Source organism: Hyperolius riggenbachi, chromosome 8 (genome assembly GCF_040937935.1).
Source record: "Hyperolius riggenbachi isolate aHypRig1 chromosome 8, aHypRig1.pri, whole genome shotgun sequence".
NCBI classification, from domain to species: domain Eukaryota; kingdom Metazoa; phylum Chordata; class Amphibia; order Anura; family Hyperoliidae; genus Hyperolius; species Hyperolius riggenbachi.
In genome coordinates, this window is record NC_090653.1 from 230,397,623 (window position 1) to 230,422,204 (window position 24,582).

The window sequence follows — 24,582 nt, forward strand, 5'->3', positions numbered from 1 at the left end:
CTGCCTAAAACTGGCAATTACAAGCCAGGATTGCAGCAGAGAGTGGCAGAAACAGCACAGAGGGGCCCAGGAGAACATCATGAATAGAATGGTATGCTTTTTATTGTAAGAATTTTAGAATACAGATTCTCTTTAAGGTCACTAGTAGAAATGTCATCATCCATGTAAGTAAAACAACAATACCTTTTGTGTAACAACCAGGAATCGCAAGGCACTAAACTGAGGGAAGTTCTGTCCTCCAGGTAGCTTGGTGGGAGGTAGAGAGTGTGGCGACTCCAAAACCGTGGTAGGATTCACCATCTTTTCCACCAGCATAAGCCAGGCATCCAAGAACTCCCCCGTACCATCAGGAAGGTCGGTATGCTCCAACCCCTCTGACACTGGAACTCTTCCACCCATGGAAAGGGCCCAGTTAAAAGTTCTACAAATGAAATTAAACAGAATGAGGAGCAAAAACTGACAATCTTGTCATTATAGTCAATATGATTTGTCTATTTGGTTACTACATATAATAGATATGCAGGAAGGCAACGATGGCATATCCAAAAACAGAAAATAACAAAAACATGCTATAAACACATTTTATTATACATAGGCCCTGACAACTAAACTTGTCAGGTTTGTGCAACGCCTAACCTTTGCCAACAAGGTGTGAATACATTCACCAAGCAGCAACCTTATCCCCTTGCGATAACGGCTTTATTTTTGTCACACCGCTCAGCCATATTCTGTATCACATCAGTTGCTGGTTTAGGCAATAATGCACATGATCAGTACAAATGAGAAGCAATAGGATTTATAATTTTCCTTTGATATATTTATATACACCAACGTGGAGAGTCCAGGTAAGGTAGTCCAGTGATGTGCAAACTTGGCTCTCCAGCTGTTAAGGAACTACAAATCCCACAATGCATTTGCCTTTATGAATCATGACTGTGGTTGTCAGACTTCTGCAATGCATTATGGGACTTGTAGTTTCTTAATAGCAGGAGAGCCAAGTTTGCCCATCACTGGGCTAGTCATACTAATAATAGAAGGTTAGGATCAGAGCAATGCCTATTGCATTAGTATAGGCAACTTTCTTGTACTGAAAGAATTTTTTTTTAATTTTTGTTTATTATTCGTCCAACCTCTGGGAGAGAACAATAAATCTCACACTTTAGGCTGTAACACACAATGATTAAATCCTTGATACACTTTTGTTTCATAGAAATGCACTTTTAAAAATGTGCCAATAAAAACCAAAAACAAAAAAACCCTATTTTTGCAATTTTAAAATACAAAGTTAAGGCTACAAAATCTCAGTAGTGTTAGGTCCAGGCTGTTGAGGACCTGCTCCCCCTTTCCAACTTCTACTATAACTAGGCAGTACCCAAATTACAACATCATCATACTGGGTGGAAAGGGAGCCACAGACACCTCCCTAGTGACTGCAATGGCAGCCAATGGAAACATTTTATTATTAGCATTGAAAATGAACTGTAGTCCATTTTCATTACTTCAATTCACCAATTTAATATTATGCTGTCAAAGTCGTCCAATGTTCTTAACAGTTCTGGATTTTACATGTTTCACATTTTGAAACATATGCTTAGAAAGAAGGGGCTCGATCTACGGAACAGGAAGGCTGATCAACTGAAAATATTTAATTTATGCTCAGGAGGTTTTATTACTTTTTGCCCGATCAGAAAATAAATGTGCCTAATGGCTATAAATCCTCTAGCTAGCACAAGGCTAGCTAGAAGTCTCCGGCACCCTTTGATCGCCACCGCTCCCCCGTTTATACGTTACCCAGCCTGGATCCAGCGATCGGCACAGCCTCCCCGGACACTCATGCGCAAACCCAATCCTCCCCATAGAGAGACCGGAGCTGTGTCGGGAGGCTGCGCGATCACTGCATCCAGGGGGGTAACGTATAAACGGGGGGGGGGGGGGGAAATCGGCGGGTGCCGGAGACTCTTACTAGCTAGCCTAGTGCTAGCTAGAGGATTTACATTAATTTGGCACAATGATTTAATTATAGGGACTCCTGGGGCCACAGAGCGGTATGCTCGATACCGCTACGGAGGTTAAAGAAGTAGTTTCCTAAATACATGTAAGCCTGCACCATACAGATTCTATATAGACACCAAAAAAATGATTCAAGAAGTTTAATTACTTACTCAAACAGTGCATTGTGCCCACCAGAACACAAAAACTTCTGCAGCATCAGATGATAGGGATATTTCCGCTCATCAAACAGCATTGGCGATGTGAAGCCAACCGAGCATATGAAGAATGTTAACCTAACAGGACAGAATGAACAGTATTATCTCTGATTATCAATAACAAACGCTATAAAAACGTCACAAGCAAGTATGTCAAGAGAAATTCTAAAAGCAGCAGTAACCAGCTCTATAGCTGACCTAACGTGACTTACCTAAACCTAGGTGTCGGCGTATAGGGAGGTGGCTGCCAGGACAGGCCTTTGGTTAGTAGTTTGGTGAGGGAGGATGCAGTGGAACGAGCTGCTGGGGTGGGAGCTGTGGTGGTGCTTGCTGCATGATGACTTCTCCTTTGCCGGACAGGAGAACCAACACAAAGCTTAACCAGAAGTCCAAAAAGTTCAGCTAAGGCCCTTCCCAACCTCGAAGATGCTGCATTAAAGAAAAAAATAAAAAATAAAAAAAATGCATTACAATTGAGTGAAGGTAAAAACAAAACAACACAAAACAAAAATGTTTATAAGAGATTACTATGGGCCGATCTTTAACAAAACGGACTAACCTGATAGTAGAGGTTTGATCTGTTTGATACGGGCAGCCATTGCCGGAGTGATCTTGGGTTTACCCTTCGGGTCAGAAGTGCTTGGTTCATCAGTTTCCATGGGAGCCAGGGTATCTCCATCAAGCCCAATGCCCTCCAAAAGACCAGCGGTTTCCTCACTGGCAGCTGCAGTCTCAACTTCACCTTCTGTAACAGAGAAAAAAAGGTTACAGAAAACAATACTTTGTTAGATTTGTAGGGTTTTTAATGAAATGCAAATCATTGTAAATGAACCCTCCTGGCGGTAACCCCAACCTATACTCTGGGTAGCCGCCGCAGAGGATTTTTCTGCCCCGGGAGGGATTTTTTGAATTAAATTTGCTTTAGCCTTTGTAGCTAGCCCTGCGCTTGTCCCCCAAGTCCCTCCGCTCTTTTTTGATTGCCCCCAATCGCCGCCGTTATATGCAACACCCCCCCCCCTCGATGGCGTAGCCTCTCCAATCAGCTCCAGGCTCCGCTATGGGGAGGATCGGGATTGTGCATATCATCAATGACATCAGACGTCATGTCCGATCATCATAGCGATGACTGAAGCTCACTGGGAGGCTGCGGCTCTCGCGGGATCGTGGGGCTAGGCAACGTATAGCGGCGGTGATCGGGGGGGGGGAGGGCGGGCGTATGGATGGGGGGCGGTTAAGAAGGGTGCGGGGGACAATGGTAGCTAGCCTAGTGCTGGCTACAAAGGCTAAAGCAAATTGAATTCAAAAAATCCCTCCCGCGGACGCAGCCTCAGAAACTGCTTACCGCCAGGGTGGTTAATGCAAATTCTATGGTAATTTTACATAGCTTGAAAATAGTAGATTTAGATTGAAAATGGACCAATTAAATATGATTACCAGAAAATCAACTCAGAATGGCAATTTGCCAGCTAGTCCTGAAATTATGCCTTTATAAGGCCAGAGAAGCATTCATGTTATGGTAAATATAACAGCTAATATACAATCAGACATTCAGAAGCAAAACAAGATGTCAAGTACACAAAATACAAGGCAAAATAAGAGAATCAGCAGGCGCACACACCGACCAGGTCAGTGTTGGAGGTTTATGTTATATAGGCAAGGACAAGGGTGGTGACAATCCCAATCATGCTAAAAGTGCTCAAGACAAAGTGTCAGTCCTCATAAACCTATTTGAAGCAAAGAGAAGCCTGGCAATACTTAGTCATTTATTCACTAAGCTTAACACCTGTCTTTAATAACTCTTCTGAGCTGTTTTACAGTTATCACCATGGTGATATAATTGTGATAACTGTAAAACAGCTCAGAAGAGTTATTAAAGACAGGAGTTAAGCTTAGTGAATTGAGGCCTTAGTCATTTATTCACCAATAAAGAGCTTGTGCAATACTACAATATTTAAAGTGAACACAAGAAACTTTAACAAGCATGAATACTTAGCGTCTTGGTGGCACTGGGTGCAGAAGTGTGGCAGAGAGCAGGGGAGTGCACGGCCTGACAACTGTTTTGCAAAAAACTTAGGTTCCTCTGGCCTTAGAAGAAGCTAAGTTTGTGTAATGGTTGGGGTTGGTCAGGGGAAAGCCATTTCAAGAAAATAACTTTTCTGGTCAAAAACAAAAATGATCTGATAAATATTCTACATACTTCTGTAGAATAGTGTGCACTATCTTAACTCTGCTCACTGATGCCCACACACATGTATGCTTGGACAACCAAAAAGCAGCAAGCAGGGTGAAAGCCATACCTGGTCTCTTGGATCCTTGGGGAAGAGGGGCAGTCTTTTCTTCCTTTGGAGCAAGTTTCTGCATGTCTGCCTGGCCAAATTCACAACCAGTGGGCAAACTGACATTAACAAGAAACAGTGAGTTAGCATATAATCAGCACATTATGTTGCAACACATTAAGCCACCAAGCCTAGGTAGTTGACTGACTGATACATAAAGAGAAAACATGGGAAACAGTTTAATCATTCATGGGGAAAAAACTCAGTTAAGCTCCTTTACAAATACCTGTTAGGTGTGCAGAGAGAAAGTAAGACAGTGCTTTCCCACACTAGAGAGCAGTACAGCTGACTAAGCTTGTTCAAAACATTCAGTCCCAACTGAGATCCCCACTGGTTCACAGATATGGCACGGATTTCACTCTGGTGATTAGAATCAGAAAAGAGGGAAACAACAATTAACTCAGAACCATGCAAAAATGAAAAACAGAGTCCAAGGAATTAAAATCATGGTCATGATTCTAGGTCAAAGAGCTCAGTCTTACCTCTGCACATCAATGTACTTTCATTTTTATCATCAGAGTTCAGGATCAGTAAGTTCTAACAGTAAGGATACTTTTACACTTAATGCCTTGGTATGCATTAGTAAGCTATCAGTTAAAATGTGTAGAGTGGGAACTGTGCCATAGGAAAACATGGGCATTACTTTGAAAATCCATTTTCTTTCAGTTATAACAGAGAGCAACTAATTAAGTGTAAAAGGGCCCTAAGGCTACTTTCTAGGTAACCTTAAAGTTCACCCGAAGTGAGAGTGATATGGGAGGCTGCCATATTTATTAACCTCTTGACGACCAGCTAACGCCGATTGGCGTAAACTGGTCGTCTGCGGGTTACCATGGAAACGGCCGCTCGATCGAGCGGCCTTTCCATGTCAGTTCACGGAGGGTGTCTCCGTGAACAGCCGGAGAGCCGCCGATGGCGGCTCGCTGGCAAAATGTAAACAGGCGGGGAAGAAATCCCCGCTGTTTACATCATACGGCGCTGCTGCGCAGCAGCGCCGTAAGGCAGATCGGCGATCCCCGGCCTCTGATTGGCCGGGGATCGCCGGCATATGATAGGCTGAAGCCTATCCTTCAATGCGCAGGACGGAAATCCGTCCTGCGCAGCACACAGGGGAAGGGAGAGGGAGGGAGCTGGCGAGAGGGCGGAAAGCGCTGCGGAGGGGGGCTTTGAAGAGCCCCCCCCCCCGCTAAGCAACTGCAGCCGGCGGCGATCAGACCCCCCCAGCAGGACATCCCCCTAGTGGGGAAAAAAGGGGGGGTAGTCTGATCGCCCTGCTGCACTCCTGATCGGTGCTGCGGGCTATAGAGCCCACGCAGCACCGATCAGTGTAAAATCCCCTGGTCGGCAAGTGGTTAAGCAATACCGGTTGCCTGGCTGTCCTTATGATCATCTACTTCTAATACTGCCGCCCAAAGGATGTTTTAACAGCTGTGCCCATCTCCTCTTTTGATTAATACTGCCAGACTGAACAATCATGCAGATCAGATTTTTCCGACAAGATTAGCTGCATGTTTGTTTCAGGTGTGTGATTCAGACAATACTTAAAGTGGATCAGAGAAACTTTTACTCATTGCATAATTGTGTTCCTTTCATATAGTTTATAGGGCATTCCTCAAGCCAAATACTCTGTTTTGTTTTAATACTCTAATTCCCTATAAACTAAACAAGCCTCGCCCACAGCTCCTTTTGCGCCTTGGCAGTGTAGCAAGGGCTTATGGGAGCTCAGTCTGGGCAGGAGGAGGTTACTAGTCATTTATTTCAGAGGCAGAGGGGAGGAGAGGGGACTGGATTTACACACAGGCAGCATCTCCAGCCCTCAGCTTGTGACAATGTGACAAACAGAACATGGCAGCCCGCACTGTATCACAGGAATAAATAATCATAAACTTTTGAAGCCGTTTGCAGCTATATATTATCTAAACTTTAGATAAGGTATATAGACAAGTTACTTGTTCTAGTTAGTTTTTAATCTCGGATCCGCTTTAAAGAGAAACGTAACCAAGAATTTAACTTCATCCCAATGAGTAGCTGATACCCCCTTTCCCATTTGACATCTTTTCCTGTTTACAAACAGATCAGTAGCAGAGGGAGGGGGGGGGGGGGGGGAGATGGGTCTTTATGACTAATGTGGTTCAACCCCTCCCAAATGTGATATCTGGACCATGGTCCTGACAGTTTCCTGTCTGTGAACCTCATTGCATTGTAGGAAATGGCTGTTTACTGCTGTTTCCAACTGCCAAAAAAGCAAGCAGCATCTCCTTCCAACAACATCACCTGCCAGCAATAAAAATGTCACCATGTGATAAATGTCAGAATGTAAATCAGGGAGAGGAAAGATTTTACAATGGGCAAACACATTTATACATAATTATCGTGAAAATGAAGCACTTTTTTATTACAGTATTTCACTGGAGTTCCTCTTTAAGCCAGAATGATCAGCAGGAGCAGGCAACTGGTATTGTTTAAAAGAAAAAGAATATGGCTAGAACTCTTGCCTTGCAGCGATGGGTCCCTGGTTCAAATTCCAGTGAAGGCCCTATCTGTGCGGAGTTCACAATCTTTATTCTAAAGCTGCTTCCTTTCTCTGCATAGTGTTCGTGAAGGCCCACCCACCCGACGTTCAGCCACAGTATGGCGGTTTTGATTTGGGAAAGCTGAAACCCTTGACCCACATTAGTGCTAAGGACCCACTGGAACTCAGTGCAACATTTTTAAGTAAGAAACACTTGGCAAGATTGCCTGGAAACCTTTCTCTACATCCACCTGGGTTAAGGATCACTCTTCCAAGCCTAAAATGAATAAATACCCACATTTTCCTTTCCCCTTTTGTCATTTGCTGTGATCCTCTGAATCAGTCTACCTTTTTCCAAGCTTGTGCGGTACCAAAATGGTTTTTGTGAAGATCTCCCATGTGTACAAAAAAGATGCTGGAGGTCAGATTATTGTGGCAGTTAGCAAAGGTCACACCGGTATATAGACAGCGGTTTCACAAAAGAAGCATTGCATGCAGGAAGGTCTGAACAAGTTACCCAAAGACCCACCAATTTCAACACTACAAAATTGAAAGAACAAGCATATAAAAAAAACCTTGAGGTAATTAAGTCTATGTACAAATGCATGTGGAATTAAACCTCAAATATGGCTGCGATAGAGGCATAGGGTTACCTGTCCTACTCTGCAGGTGTGAACAAACATCATGATGTAGGCATGGGCAGCAGTGAGTGCGTGGAGCAATGGTGTTGCCTGGGCAGAAAGTGTAGCATCTGCAACATTTCCAGCTGATGCCAATTCGCGTAACAGCACAGAACCACCAGGTGCCTCAATCGGCCGATGTAAGGGATCCAGAGAAGACAGAATAGAATCCAGTTGAAGAAGTCCTTCCTGGAGAACCTTGGGCTCATGAGACAACGTCTACAAAATAAATGTTTAATTAATAATGTAGTCTTTTATAAAAAGGTCACCTACATGTGGTTAGAAAATATGCCATGAAATGGAGTGATGCTTACCAAGATGGATTTGCATACTCCTGCCACAGCCTGACAAGCAGCCGAGGTGGGGAAGTCGATAGGTAGATTATGCAGCCCTAGGATGGTGACCAGTGGGAGAAGGCCTTTCTGACTCACAAACTCCTGACAGTGATCATCTGTGGTGTTGTTGCTCAGTATGGATTCTACAAACTTCATCTGTGAAGGAACATTGACAAATTAGCAAATGAGAACATAAATTAGAGGACAACTTTCAAAATTAAGTAACATTCTAAATGCCACATATTTTTCCAGTAATTACCAGCAATAGCAATGCAAAGGCTTTTTTTCTCATCTTTTCATAATTTATATGAAGAAAATGACATTTGCAGAGAAAAGTTTGCACTGTAGGCCTATGAAGGACTCCAGCATACAGAAACAATATTCACTGACTGTAGTCCCATGAGTAAACTGTGTTCAGAATGATAGGAAGCAGAAATATAGCTTCAAATGTGTGTAAATCATCAGCTGAAAACTCTTGTGTTCCTGCCTGTGTCTCTCCCTCTCTCTGCCACTGCAGTGTAAAGTAAACAGTTTACAGCCAGGTTACAGTTCAGCTCTGCCTCCCCTCACCCTACGCCGGCACAAAATTGTTACAAAACAGCTGGTAAGCATGGCATTTTTTTTTCACACAGGCTGTCCTGAAAGACCTCTGAAAAGAATTTTAGTGTTGCTGGCTAAAAGCTCTATAGGAATATGGGGTTTACAGAAAAAAACTGTTTCTTTGATAGTAGTTTAAGTTTAAAACTAGGATTCTTGAGGTAACAGTACAGGTTAAAGGTACACAACATAACCCAGTAAAATGGAACCCAAAGAAAAAAAAACAAACAACAGATTTTAAAAAAAAACCTAACAACTAAAGTTTTAGCCCATGTATTTCAGCTTTAAAGTAAGCAGGTAACGACCCATCAAGCTCAAAGACCTCTGAACCATAGTAAGGATCTTGGAGGTTCACTGCGACATTCATGTGCATGCAGTGCCTCAATATTATCAGAAAAGACATTTAGATTACACTCCAGCCTGCCCTCATAACAGCAGTAGAGTAAAGCTCATATCTTCTTTGCTGTCCATTTTACCCTCTTATGATTTTGCACCATTTGGAATACCCAGTAACATGAGATCTCAGAAGAACAATTTGACCTAGTATCTGCACTGTTGCTGCAAACTACTTTATAATTCAAGATGCAATGCAAAGCTAATGCAGCCATCACTCAAACAGCTGTAAGTTGGCATCCAAGTGTTCATATGGGAGGTCAGCCACAAATGGAAAGGGTTTTAAAGCTCCACTGTAGCCCATAATTATTAACTGTGTGTGCCACCCAAAAAGTGGCAGAGATGTTCACCTTATCACATCTTTATAAATAAGATGCTGTAAATTCATATTAAAAATGCTATCTGTTTGCTTCAAAAATGAGCTTTTCTTCTCCAATTTTAACAATTAAAAGATAATCTAGCTGCCTCTTCTGCATAAGGAAGACAAAAATAGTAATTTTATTCTGCCTTTTGCAGCAGCAAAACACCACTTTTCAGTCATGTTTCCTAAATCAGCTGTAACTGACACAGATGCCTAAACTCAGTGAAGTACAAAAAAATACTCTAATGCAAAACTAAGTTAAATCAAACCTGGGAAGTTTGCAATGCCCAAATGAAGAGTTACCTCAGGAGGAGGAAGCTTCTGGATCCTAAAAAGAATTCCCCCGTCCTCTATCCAGTGCTTAGACCTCTGAAGAATGTACAAACGGAGCCTGCACAGTAGCACGGAACACCATCGTGCTCCGGTGGAAAGAGCCAAGGCCGACTGGGTACGTGCTATTGCGCGGGTGCAGGTGGATTGCGCATGTGCAGTAGCACAGACCAAACTGGGCTCAGCTTTTACTTAAGGAAGCCAAGTGAGTCTGTGCTAATGCGCATGCGTGAGCGGTCGACAAGCGATTTTTCGGAGGTTCCAGTACTGGAATGGCTAGAGAATAGAATCCAGAGGTCTCCAGCTCACGAACCAAGTACCCCATAAGGGCATTTTTGTTCCCTACAGGTACACTTTCAGACAGTGAGGTACATCAACGCTTAGGATGAGCGTCCTCTCATGAAACTCACCACATTAAGGATATAGTCCATGAGGGGAATGGGAACTCTTTCTTCGGTTCCTACCACACTAGAAAAAGAAGTAGACTTTAACAAAGGAGTTCTAAACCAAATGTAAAAAGAACCTTATGAAATATTACTATTCATTTATGACAGAAGAATACATTTTACAGTTGTCATAGAAACATATGGACCAAGTATGTGCGATTGAAAATGGGCCAAATGCTGGACAAGAGCACATTGCCATGGAAACTAATATGCACGTTATTACACCCAAAATAGATATATAATGGCACTGTTAAATATAAAGCATAGCGGGTTGATAGTAGGGTTTACGCAAAAGGCAGCTATAATGGAGCTATAATGCTTCTCCGGACACAAAAACAAACAACACAGTCAGCCAAACTAGTGCAGTAGGTATCGGTACCGGAATAAAGATGTAAGAGGATATACTCACAAGGGTGGGTTGTCACAGAGGCAAACCCTGTATAGTCAAGGTGGGGGAACTAGCCCAAACCTACTCAGGTAGATGGATGCCAGATAAATGGCAAAAAAATGAAGATTTTATGGGTAAAGTACTGTAAAATATGAGGATCCCCGGGAGGGTATCATAACAGTCCTGGAACTAAATGCACCCAGAAAAAAAAATAAAACTATAAAAATGTTTAATAAGTAACTTGCCTGTGGGGATGACACTATCTTAGTAGGCCACAATTTTTTTTTTTTTTATTGAAAGCAGATAACGTGTTCTGATTTTAAAGCCACTTGGTCAGTTCAGAGCCAGAAAAATAATTGTGCTGGTCTACAGCTTTTCTGTGTGCCTCTAGGACTTAGCCTAAACTGAGAAGGATACGGATTTTTCCTTTTAAATAGTAGTTGCCCGACTCTCCTGGTGATCCTGTGTCTCTAATACTTTTAGCCACAGCCCCTCAACAAGCATGGAGACCAGGTGCTCTGACTGAAGTCAGACTGGATTAGCTGCATGCTTGTTTCAGGTGAGTGATTCAGCCAAAGATATCAGCAGGACTGACAAGCAACTTGTATTGTTTAAAAGGAAACATCCATACCCCTCAGTGAAGGTTCCCTTAAAAGAGGAACTGTCGCGCAAATCTTAACATTTAAAACGCATACAAATAAAAAGTACATTTCTCCCAGAGTAAAATGAGCCATAAATTACTTTCCTCCTATGTTGCTGTCACTTACAGTAAGTAGTAGAAACCTGACATTACCGACAGATTTTGGACTAGCCCATCTTCTCATAGGAGGGTTCTCAGGGTTTTCTTTATTTTTAAAAGCACCTAGTGAATGGCAGTTGCTCCATCCAACTGCCAAAATAGTGTGCAGCGAGCAGGAAGACTGGCCAGCATCTTTGTATTCATCATTTTCAGGAAGTGTCTATATAAAGAATAAAGGCCATGCTGAGAAACCTGCATGAAGAGATGGACTAACTCAAAAACTGTCGGTAATGTCAAATTTCAACTACCTACTGGAAGTAACAGCAACATAGGAGAAAAGTAATTTATGGCTCATTTTACTCTGGGAGAAATGTACTTATTTGTATGCGTTTTAAATTGTAAGATTTTCACGACAGTTCCTCTTTAAAGTTAATACTGCCATCAGCATGTGATAGCCATCCCCAGAATAAAGTAAATGATTCATCTATTAAAAGATCAAACCTAAACAAAACAACAACCAAAAACCAAATCAACAGCACCAGTCAAATGACTGCAAAAAAACAGAAATATTCAGAAGCTTAAAAAGCAAAACAAGATTGTAAATTATGTCCCTCTATTCATTTATATTACCATATATACTCGCATACAAGCCGAATTTTTGACCCCCAAAAAGGGGGCCAAAAGTTGGGGGGGTCGGCTTGTATGCGAGTCGTGGGTGGTGGTCTGCGCCCCCCGCCCGCCCGCTTGCTCGCCCCCCTCCCTCCGCGGCCGCTGCTGCTGCTATTACCTGCTTCAGCGGCCGCTTCCTAATCCGGGTTCCCCTCTTCATCCTGCGGACTCCGTAAGTGTATCACAGCAGCGCGCCCGGCGCTGCTGCTGTGACGATGCAGGGGGCAGGAAAGAGCGGTTCCCCTGGTAACGGCGCATCGGCCGCGGAGGGAGGGAGCGTGTGGGGCAGTGCGGGGCAGGGCACTATACTAGCTATACTGAGCACTATACTAGCTAAACTGGGGCACTATACTAGCTAAACTGAGCACTATACTAGCTAAACTGAGCACTATACTAGCTATACTGAGCACTATACTAGCTATACTGAGCACTATACTAGCTAAACTGGGGCACTATACTAGCTAAACTGGGGCACTATACTAGCTAAACTGGGGCACTATACTAGCTAAACTGGGGCACTATACTAGCTATACTGAGCACTATACTAGCTATACTGAGCACTATATTAGCTATACTGAGCACTATACTAGCTATACTGAGCACTATACTAGCTATACTGAGCACTATACTAGCTATACTGAGTACTATACTAGCTATACTGAGCACTATACTAGCTATACTGAGCACTATACTAGCTAAACTGGGGCACTATACTAGCTAAACTGGGGCACTATACTAGCTAAACTGGGGCACTATACTAGCTAAACTGGGGCACTATACTAGCTAAACTGAGCACTATACTAGCTATACTGAGCACTATACTAGCTATACTGGGCACTATACTAGCTATACTGAGCACTATACTAGCTATACTGAGCACTATACTAGCTATACTGAGCACTATACTAGCTATACTGAGCACTATACTAGCTATACTGAGCACTATACTAGCTATACTGAGCACTTTACTAGCTATACTGAGCACTATACTAGCTATACTGAGCACTATACTAGCTAAACTGGGACATTATACTAGCTAAACTGGGGCACTATACTAGCTATACTGAGCACTATACTAGCTATACTGAGCACTATACTAGCTATACTGAGCACTATACTAGCTATACTGAGCACTATACTAGCTATACTGAGCACTATACTAGCTATACTGAGCACTATACTAGCTATACTGAGCACTATACTAGCTATACTGAGCACTATACTAGCTATACTGAGCACTATACTAGCTATACTGAGCACTATACTAGCTATACTGAGCACTATACTAGCTATACTGAGCACTATACTAGCTATACTGAGCACTATACTAGCTATACTGAGCACTATACTAGCTATACTGAGCACTATACTAGCTATACTGAGCACTATACTAGCTATACTGAGCACTATACTAGCTATACTGAGCACTATACTAGCTATACTGAGCACTATACTAGCTATACTGAGCACTATACTAGCTATACTGAGCACTATACTAGCTATACTGAGCACTATACTAGCTATACTGAGCACTATACTAGCTATACTGAGCACTTTACTAGCTATACTGAGCACTATACTAGCTATACTGAGCACTATACTAGCTAAACTGGGACATTATACTAGCTAAACTGGGGCACTATACTAGCTATACTGAGCACTATACTAGCTATACTGAGCACTATACTAGCTATACTGGGCACTATACTAGCTATACTGGGGCACTACCTACCCATACTGGGCACTTTACTAGCTATACTGGGACACACTAGGGGAATAAGGCGGCCAGCATTTCCTACCCCCGGCTTATATGGGGGTCAATCATTTTCCCCTGTTTTTTCAGGTAAAAGTTGGGGGGGGTCGGCTTATATGCGAGTATATACGGTATTGTTCCAAGTATGTAGACCAGAAGACTTAATGACCCCTTAACAAATATGCAGCAGGTTAGATTTAGGACATCTGCACACTATTTTTTGTTGCTGATTAAGCCACTTTTTAATGAAGGTTAATAGCCCAGGATTTTAATACCTGAAAAGAAATGGATACCAACTCCCTTGATTCTATCAGTACAGCTGTGTTTTAAAAGTTACATCTACAGTATTCATTTGTGTTAAACAATCTCTCAATAAGAGTCCCTTGGCAACAATGAAAGTAATGTAATCAATCTCTCAATAAGAGTCCCTGAGCAACAATAAAAGTAATGTAAAGGTATTTTGTTTGTTGTGTTTTCACTTTAAGTGGGATTATACTCCCTAATCTAAAACTTCAGTAACTACACTTAGTTACATAAAAACATTTGGAAGCATTCCTGGGCATTCCCTGTGTGTAAAATAGTTTAATTTCACTGTAGAACAGTAGTAGAAGCTTGCAGATCTCTGGTCATTGGCAAATGTAAACATTGTCTGCATTTTCACTCTGCCCCCCTCTCTCTGCTGAATAGACACATTGCCCTGGAAACTGTTGAGTCACTACAGCAGAAGGGGGGGGGGGGGGGGGGGGCAGAGTGAAAATACAGGCACAGAGGGATTCTCGGCTTTGACAATGACCAGAGATTAGCAAGCTTAAAAGTTTTGCATACAGGGGAATACTTAGGAACGCTTTCAAATGTTCTTTTATCTAACTAGGAAAAGGGAGAATTTGCTCAGTAATGATAAAACACAAGGGGTAGGTAGCTACATTTCAATGATGAGCATACATTCTAACATGCAAATCTACTGTACACTGACCCAGAGAGGAAAGTAAATTTAGCCGGAGTCTTGATTCTGAATCATCCAGCTGCCAGCTAACTGACCAGCAGGTGCCGAATGACTGGCTAAATTTCTTCCCTTTCCTGGGTGAAAATCTGTATGTTTGGAGGATTTTTATTAAGCTTAATTTCTTTCCCTGACTGGGTCAGTGGAAATTTGCATGTCAGAAGATTTTTTTTTTGTGCTGAGGAAAAATATTCTTCTAAAATCCTAATTAGCCTCACCTGTCAAAAATATTAAATCTTTATGAAGTTGTCATTGGTTTTAGGTAATCTCAAGTACTCGTAAGTATAATAATTAGCAAATGTATAGCTAATGTGGTTTATAATTCATACAACAATATGCATTTTTATACAATTTCTAGTTTGTATTCGGTACTTGTGTGGTTTGTAACACATGTAACCATTTGCATTCATGTAAGACTTATGAATATACTAGTTTCCTTGAACAAGAAACTTTTAGAGCACAGACAGGGTATATCCCATACCAAAAGTTTATAGAGAAGAGGTAATCCAGAGGTCAATGAGTGAGTATTTGTGATTATAGTCTAGACAGGGTACATCTTGTATGAGTACTCCGCGTTAGCTCCAAGCCAAGGTCAAGTACATCTGCAGCTGGGAAGCACGCAGACGGGGGGGGGGGGGGTAAATCTATGTCCAATAAAGCTAAAAAAAACCATGTTGCTTAAAGAGACTGACAAAATTTTGAGCCTTATTTCTTCTATCCTATAAGTTCCTATGTCTGTTTTAATGTGGTCTGTCTTACTGCAGCCTTTCCTAGCTGCACTGTCTCTAATAAATCTTATCTTCTTACCTCTGTCGGGCTTAGGCTGGAATGTGTGGAATGTGCAGCACTGCTTGTCATTGGCAGAAGCTTTACACACCCTCTCCAAGCTCTGCATGAGTCACACAGTAAGCTGTTCTCTGCGTAGCACACTATGGGTTAGAAGCCATGTTTTTTGTTTGTAAACCCTGCATAAAAATGGCAATTACAAGCCAGGATTGCAGCGGGGAGTGGCAGAAACAGCACAGAGGGGCCCAGGAGAACATAATGAAGAGAATGGTATGCTTTTTATTGTAAGAATTTTAGAGTACAGATTCTCTTTAAACATGACTTGAAGGGGGAGGTATTAATTTTTTATTTTTTGCAACTCTTAATGACCAATACTCACATATGTTGCTAGATATTTGTTGCTATTGGTATACCGATTGCAACCTTGCTACGTACCAGTAATCTTTGTATATAGTTATAAGAATAGTTATATATAGTTATCATTAATACTACAAATATTGTAGATATTGTTGGTATGAGACAGTGACAGAGCCTATCTGATCAACCCTAGGACAACTGATATTTGAGTTTGGTATTCTCCATAGCTGGTGCACTTTGCATAGGCACCATCACACCCAGGGGACAGAAGTAGGGATTAACAAAATACTGCGTTAGGCAGTCATTTGCTAGCCTCAGGGCCCTTTCACACTGGCGCGGTGCGGCAAAATACAGCAGCCTAATGTGTCCCTATGGGGATGTTCATACTTCCCACGTTGCGGTATGCTGCGCCGGAAGTCCCTAATCGCATGGGCACGAGTGGCTCAATGCTACTGTCCAGGAAATACTTGCACAATGAGGCCACTTATACACAAAAATGTAAGCATGTCCATGAGAACATATTTGACAAGCTCGTCGAATTTTTCAGAGGGTCCCAGCACTGGATCCGTGGGGTCAAGGAGGATGGGGGAAGCGTCTGGACTATCCAGAGGCTTCCCTCTACTGGTGTTAGGTATCGGTCTATCTGGCTATTCCACAAAACATTTTTAGTGATCTTTCAATGCATATTACAAGAAAAGAAAATCATATTTAGGCTTTATAAGTTCCCAAGAACTCAGGCCATGCCTCAAAAGATGCAGACTCCTGATTTTTATACATGAGCAAGTCTAAAGAAAGACTAAGGATCATCGATAGTAGCATACTTATATACCTAAAATTTTCAATCCAAAAATCTGAAGCTGGAATTAAATCAGCCTGTTTAAATGCTTGATTCACAGCTCTGGATAGAATAAACTTGGCTTTAGGTATAAGTATTACCAACCTCACTGGATTTGATCCATTATACTGATTTTCTATGGATATCTCCACTTTCTCTTAGCCAGACTGTGTAATTCAGTTAGCATTTCCTATCAGCTATTAACTGGTCTTCTTCTGTGTCTTCACTTAACCATATGTTCATGTCTGTTCATTAAAGCCTGCCACACAAGCAATAAATCACAGCTTTAAATGGCTAATTCCCATTACTTTTATTGTAAAGCCTTCTCTGGTCTACAGAAAAAAAATACAATTTGCAATAGTTCAGCTTTAAGTGAGCAAGAAATATCTTCCATGATGCATCACTGCTGAATATGCCAATCATCACTTTATGTTCCTAAGCATCAGGCACACATCCAGAACCACTAGTGTATAGGAAGTCTATATAAGTTTTTCAATCACAACCATCTAACATGCAGTTATTGCAGTGTTTATGCTCATCAGTGCATGGCACTGATTGATATGGCTTTATGAGATAGAGTTTGGACCATTTCTACACAATAACCAGATAGTGATAGCACAGTGACCCAGGACCGCTAGGAAACTAAAGCGGCTTAAAGAGACAAAAAACCCTTGTAGCCCAAAATGTAAGTTTGCTTTCTTAAAACAAGATATTTGCAACAATTTAGCTTTAAAGAAAACCTGAGGCTTCGCTAAGTTAAAAAAAGTAAAAAAACTTATCTACTGAAAGGTTAGTCTCTGGATCCCCCAGAGGCTTCCCACCGCTAAGCTCCGTGCCCTGCCAGGGCCCTCCATAACATCGGGACCACACTTCTGGCACCAGCATAGCCGCACTGCACCCAGATGGGCAAGGCCGCACCACCACAGTAGCACAGAGCCGCTCGTGCTCTGCATTTACACGACTCCAATACTTCCTAATTCCAAGCTGGAAGAAGGAAGCAGAGGAGTCACTGGAAGTATAGTATGGATAGCAACTCCATGGATCTCTCCGATCGTAATGGTGCTGAATTGCTTCAGATGGCTTTACCCAAGTTTCTTAAAGAGACTCTGTAACAAATTGTTTATCTTTATTTCTTCTATGCTATAAGTTCCTATGCCTTTTCTAATGTGGTCTGGCTTACTGCAGCTTTTCCTAATTGCACAGTAGCTGTGTTATCTCTGTTATATGATCTAATCTTCTCTCTACAGTCGGCACAGTCAGGCTGAGGCAGTCAGACTGGAATGTGCAGGGCTGCTTGTGATTAGCTAGAAGCTGTACACACCCCCTGCAGGCTCTGTGTGACTAACACACTCTGCTTAGCTGAGCCTATTAGAAGCTGGTTAGTTTGTTTGTAAACACTGCCTAAAACTGGCAATTACAAGCCAGGTTTGCAGCAGAGAATGGCAGAAACAGCACAGAGGGGACCAGGAGCACATAATGAATAGAATGGTATGCTTTTTATTGTAAGAATTTCAGAGTACAGATTCTCTTTAATAAGGAAACCCAGATTCAGACTACAACACTACTAGAGGCCCTTCCTGACTTCTGTTTTGCTGATGTTTTAAGCGTAATCTGAACTACATATCCTAGCATTTGAAATTCACATTTCTTTTCCACCTGAAATACTATATCTACTTTAATGATATCAGAGGATACAAAAACTGTACAAACACTTTAAACTATAAATAATCCAAGTATCTTAACATACATTATTTTTACTTAAGTACATTTTGTTAGCATGAGTGTGTTCCACTTCCTAAATGACACCACCTAGGTTCGGGGGGAAAAAAACAAACAAAAAAAACACATGCCCACAACATGCAAAATAGGCAAACTTACTGCTGACTCGGTTCAACATCACTCTGCTGATTGGTGCTGAAGCTCTGCATAGCTTGTACTTCCTCCTCCTCCTCATCCTCACTAGAAGCCTCCTCTGCAGCATGGTTAGACCGTGGAGGAGGAGCAGTGGTTGTGCCATCAGCCTTTTGGATTGATGGCTTTTGACAAATATATTTAGGATCCCTACCAAGATTGCATATTTCTTCCAAAAGCTAAAAAAATAGAAAATGCATAGCATTAGCATAATACTAGAAAAAAAACCTACAACTAAAATACGCTTCCTTACATATGCATAACTCAAGAGTTACACACATACTCGCACACCCTTTTGCCTCACTGATTTGAGAAAAATGATCTACTAATCATTGCTTGTGTGTTATCAGCAAAGTTGTGTGAGTAAAGGTCCGTACACACGCCTGATGGAAGGCAACGACGGGTCCGTCGTCACCTCCCGCTGGGCGTGTTTTCAGCAGACAGTACAGCGTGTGTACAGTCTGTCGGTGGACTGATAAGGCTGTTTCTGAGCGATCCACCGGGCCTGTCCTTCAGTACTACCTACTGCAGCTACGCCCGGGCTCCTCTGAATTGAAGACCCAGAGACTACGTGCCAGCACATATCTTGTGCTGATCTGCTTTGTGGTGTCTTCAAGATCTGCCATGCTCTATTTCCACAGTAAAACTAGAATTCATTGGTCGCCCAGCAAAACTTTGATGCCCCACAGTATTTTAAAACCACTTAACGACCGCTTGGCGGCTGGTTGTTAGTGGTTTTACATGGAACCGGCCGCTCGTACAAGCGGCCATTCCATGTCAGTTCACGGAGGGTGGCTAAATGTAAACACGCGGGGAAGAAATCATATGGCGCTGCTGCGCAGCAGTGCCGTAAAGGAGATCGGCGATCCCCAGCCTCTGATTGGCCGGGGATCGCCGGCATCTGATAGGCTGAAGCCCATCCTAGACGGCGCAGGACGGATATCCGTCCTGCGCAGCCCATAGCCTGCGGGAGAAGCAGGTAAGGGCAGAAATCGCTGCGGAGGGGGGCTTTGAGGAGCCCCCGCAAATCACAGGCAGCCGGCGGCGATCAGACCCCCCCCCCAGGACATCCCCCTAGTGGGGAAAAATGGGGGTGGGGAAGTCTGATCGCCTTTTAAAAAGCTCTAGCGTTTTGAGCGTTTTGCCGAAATCGCAGCAAAATGCTCTAGTGTTAATGGGGCCTTACTTTGCGTGATTATTTTGCTTGTAAATGTGCTGAAAGGTTATTTTTTATTAATCAAGAGAAGAAAAAGTCATTTGTGAGAAGTTTTGTACAGTGACCCAAATGACGCATTCCTTCCACAGGGTGGAGAAGTCCTAACACTAGTGTGGGTGCTGACATATACTCACAATATTTGATAGTAATGACTAGTAACACCTGACAGCCACGCAAGGTAGCTTTCCACATGACTCAATGAGCCATATGGAGTAGTTCAATGGATAGAGCAGAATAGTCAAGGGTATGTCAGGGAAATGCAGCCTATTATACTTAAAATCTATAAATATGGTAGAATTTTTTTATATTGGCAATGCCACTGATTTGAGAGGTTTTTAATGGTTATAAGAATTAAGGGGCAATTAAATGTTTACACACAAATCATACTCACAAGCCAATCATTCCCATAAGAGATGTAAGAAAAATCCTTACCTTAATAATAGCAGTGGTGGCATCTGTTTTTAACGTGGGCTGGTGCCTCATCAGCTCATCAACAGCACTGCCCAGGTTAGAGGCTGTATCGCCTGCAGGAGACCGGAGAGAGGTCAAAGCTGGAAAGAAACCACGGGCCTCTTAATCCCTCAGCTAGAGACCTGAAGAGCGCTATGCTATACTGCACTACAGGTCTCATCAGCAAGGGTAAGAGGTGGTTTAGAGAGTTTGGGGGAATACCAAGGACTGATCACTCACAGGCTAAGGTCTGAGCCATGGAAAGCTATAAGACAATGGCTGAAACCTCTAAATAAAAAGAATTATTAGAAGTCAAGGATGTAACAGGCTTGATGCTGGCGGAGCGGACATATCCCTGCAGTGATAAACATCAAGGAGCCCTGTCTGTAGGAAAATTGTTAATGCCAGGCTCACTACAGCTTCTTATAGGACTGACACATAGAATTTCATATAAAAGTTTGACAAGAGCAAATATGGAGGGTGTTCGCTATAAATGTAAAGCAAATAAAAGCACAGATTTTGTGCTGGCAGATTTCCCATCTAATTTGTAAACCAGCCTCCTAACATTTAATTAAGCAGTTAAGGTTTAAATGCAGCTATCAATAGCAGCCATTGACAGAATCTTTACAACAATAATGGTTAGATAGACACTCATTCTGGAGAAATAAGCTTTAGATAGTAGTTTAGGTGTCACTGAAAGGATAAGTGAAGGCATATCAATTACCCACTGCGATTTTCTTAGCCTTAATTGTTTAGATTAAGTAACTGCCTGTACCAAGCCAGCAGGGAACTGTAGACAAAGAAGCACAGTGCATAGACTCGGCAGTATCCTGTCAATGAATTGGATAGCAGCTCAGTACTGTTAAATTAAAAATGAACTGATAAATAGTGGAGAAAGAAGCCAACGCTTGAAAGTAACACTACGACAGAAAACTATAAAATTTAAACCATGTCCTAGAGCAGTGTTTCTATACAGTTCATTGGTATGTACCCCTTTCAAAAAGTCTGTGCTCACTAAGGATGATTACAGACATGCAAATTGTACCAAGTTGATGCAAATTTATAAATATTTGTATGCAAATTTAAGCACCTTGAAATGGACCAATCAACCTGAGTTTAAATTGATTGGTCCATTTTAAAACTGCACACATTTGCATAAACATTTGTATAATTTTGGAACAATTTGCATCTCATTGATCATACCTAGAGCTTGCAAAATATCTCAAGTATCCCTTAACACAGATCTATTTAAAATTAGCATAGAATTGTTTAACAGATTCCAAGCATTTACTATTGCTTTTAAATTAGTTAAAATATATTCTATAACTATACATTTGCCACACAACTATATTATCACCCCATTACCCCATCAGAACTACTCGCGGGGCATGCATACAACACGTTAAAAACCTGGGTCCTAGAGTACAGGTAGTCCCTAGCTCATGAACAAGATAGGGACTGTAGTTTTTTTTCTTAACCTGAATTAGTTTGCAAGTCAAAACCTCTGCCCACGTAAAGGGAACCTTAACTCAGAAGGATATGGATGTTTCCTTTTAAACAATACCAGTTGCCTGGTAGTCTTTGCTGATCTCTTTGCTGCAATAGTGGCTGAATCACACACCTGAAACAAGCATGCAGCTAATCCAGTCTGACTTCAGTCAGAGCACCTGATCTGCATGCTTAATCAGGGGGCTGTGGCTGAAAGTATTAGAGACACAGGATCAGCAGGAGAGTCAGGCAATCGGTATTTTAAAAAGGAAAAATACATGTCCTCAGTTTGATTTCCCTTCAATGTGCTGAATCCCCCCCCCCCCCCCCACCTCTCCTTCTGTGACGCCTCCTGTCCCAGTGTTAAGTCTGTGCTGCCTTGCATCCCCGTTCCACTCCCATGCCCCTGTGTGAATCTTTCTGTTCCCTCTGTGCCTCATACCAATGTCTCCTCCTAATGAAGACCTGCAGAGGCCATGCAACTGTCTGGGACAAATAGGTTATCAAAAGGAAAGGAACTGTGCATCTTACTGCACTCTTCAGGGATAGGTGGTCGCATGGGACTTCTCTTTCTAAAATCATGGAATGCTTTTAAGATACAGGTTTATGCTTAGTACATACCTAGAGGATCAGAGCTCCGTCGCCGCCTCATGGCAGGAAGGTAGTCTGGTGACAACAGCACTTTAAACAATCTCTCAAAAGGTTGGCACTGGACAAATGACTGCAAACCACGGGCATTCAGACACAGTGCACTGAATACATTGGGGAGAGAGCCCAAAACTTCCCGGGTAGCAGGAACCTAGGAAACAAAATACTGCTGTTAAAATAAAACACTACTACAAAGCATAACAAAATGTTAGTGAAACTAACCTTGCAAGGTTACCTGTATGTTTTTGGTACGTGGGAGGAAACCAGAGTTCCCACAGGAAACACAGGGAGAACATACAAACTCCTTGCAGATAGCGCCCTGTCTTATCCAAACCGGGGAATACCTACACCATCATGATGCCCTAATTCATGTTCATATATGAAGTCTTCACCCCATTAATCACTAATGTTGCAGGACGGGTAGAGGCAAGACTCTCTACCCCTAATACACCCCACACACCCCAACTTACTGGACCTAAATGTGGAATTTAATGGAGGATATCATCTAGGTACTCTCCCAATTTATGTGTAAGAGAACCCATCACACTAATTGGTATATTTTTACGCTATTTGGAGCAATTTTTACCTTTTGGAGGTGTGACAAGCTACCAGAGGAAACCAAGTTCACGGATGATGACAGCCAACGAGGCAAGGGGTAGCCATATACCCCACATAAGCAGAGAGGCCGACTCTGATCTGGTATCTGAGCCTCATTTCCCCTGTTTCCATGAAATGTGCATATATAGATTCTGACCATTGTCAGAGCCCCGACACTGAAGAGCTCAGGAGAACATTAATTCCCATTTCATAAGACAGCACTACATTGAAGAGCTGCTAAAGAATTAGTCTGGAGCTCCAAAACACAGCTGAACCTGCTACTGAAGTAGGCAGGCAAGTTTATCCAATAGATTTGCACTCCATAATCTAGTACATAAAGTACATTCATGATCATGGTCCAATTTCAGCCACACTTCAGTACATCAATTCTAAAGCATCAAAATCAACTCAAACAAAATCAAACACCTGAAATTCAGCATCTGCTCCAATAACTTTATGATGCCTGGCTAATCATACAGGTAGTGCATTTTCATATCAAGCCTTGTGGAGTTTCACAAAGGAAAAATTAACAATGAAAAAAACATACTATTATTGTACCATTTAAAGGGCACCTGAACCGAGGAGGATATGGCGGCTTCGAAACTTATTTCCTAATACCAGTTGTCTGGCAGTCCTGCTGATATTTTTGGCTGCAGTACACACTTGAAACAAGCATGCAGTTAACCCAGTCAGACTTCAGTTAGAGCACCTGATGTCCGAGCTTGTTCAGTGTCTACTGCTAAGTTTAACGCTGTGACACTAGCACTTTATTTGACCTGATGAAGCGACTGTAAGGTTGCGAAACGAGTTGTCCCGTGCAAGTATAAAATAAATTGTTAAACTTCATATCGACCCTCGAGTCTTCTTACCAGGTAAGAAACTACCCTTCTTACCATATGCAATTACCATCTATTTAGATATACACAACTCCGAAGGGAGCCTCCAATAGTGTCACTTGCTAGAATTTCACCCTAGGGTAGGGTACTCGCCACTATAGTTTTAGGGCGGAGCTTTTTCTGCAGCAGCGACCGACAAGGCCGAGTGGAGACGGTACTTCTCCACAAGCACAGTTTAGTGGTTGCTGTCAAAAACAACCCACGTTTGTGAGTATAATACCAAGCACTTATTTTTAGACCAATTGTTGATACAGTAATACATGATAGTGGGCTCCCGGCGTCCCTGTGTTTTTTTTGTATCTACTAGTTTGATCATTAGAAGGACTGCCGGGCAATATGCATTGCTTAAAAGGAAATAAATATGGCAGCCTTCATATTCCTCTCACTACTGGTGTTCTTTAAGGCATTTTTACTAAACCAATATCAGAGAGCGGCGTCCTGAAAGAACCCTAGAGAATGGATAAATTCTTACATCTTTGATAAGGAGAGCGTGCAACATGACGTCAGTAAGACCATTATCTTGCAGGGACGAGAGTAGGGACGGCTCTTGAAACACAAAAACTGTGACCACTTCAGTAGCTGCAAAAATAAACACGAAGTCAACAACGTATTTTCCATTTAGACAGATGGTCACAGATTACAGAAATGATTG

The 24,582-nt window shown here is 42.2% G+C and overlaps 1 protein-coding gene across 11 annotated transcripts in view; it reads right to left on the reverse strand.

Moving 5' to 3' along the window:
* The window catches only part of HUWE1 (HECT, UBA and WWE domain containing E3 ubiquitin protein ligase 1), a 177,928-nt gene that overhangs the window by 72,079 nt on the left and 81,267 nt on the right, over positions 1–24,582 (reverse strand). For 7 of the 11 annotated variants that reach the window (XM_068248291.1, XM_068248292.1, XM_068248294.1 and 4 more), the window contains 13 exons: positions 24,403–24,509; positions 22,411–22,588; positions 20,284–20,402; positions 18,603–18,814; positions 10,162–10,219; positions 8,050–8,226; positions 7,709–7,954; positions 4,770–4,903; positions 4,505–4,602; positions 2,767–2,952; positions 2,420–2,636; positions 2,163–2,285; positions 184–421 (listed from right to left, as the gene is read on the reverse strand). In XM_068248291.1, the coding sequence (XP_068104392.1) occupies positions 184–421; positions 2,163–2,285; positions 2,420–2,636; positions 2,767–2,952; positions 4,505–4,602; positions 4,770–4,903; positions 7,709–7,954; positions 8,050–8,226; positions 10,162–10,219; positions 18,603–18,814; positions 20,284–20,402; positions 22,411–22,588; positions 24,403–24,509 (2,093 nt within the window). The remainder of the gene's footprint in view (positions 1–183; positions 422–2,162; positions 2,286–2,419; positions 2,637–2,766; positions 2,953–4,504; positions 4,603–4,769; positions 4,904–7,708; positions 7,955–8,049; positions 8,227–10,161; positions 10,220–18,602; positions 18,815–20,283; positions 20,403–22,410; positions 22,589–24,402; positions 24,510–24,582) is intronic. The other 4 variants (XM_068248288.1, XM_068248296.1, XM_068248295.1 and 1 more) reach the window with 1 other exon arrangement.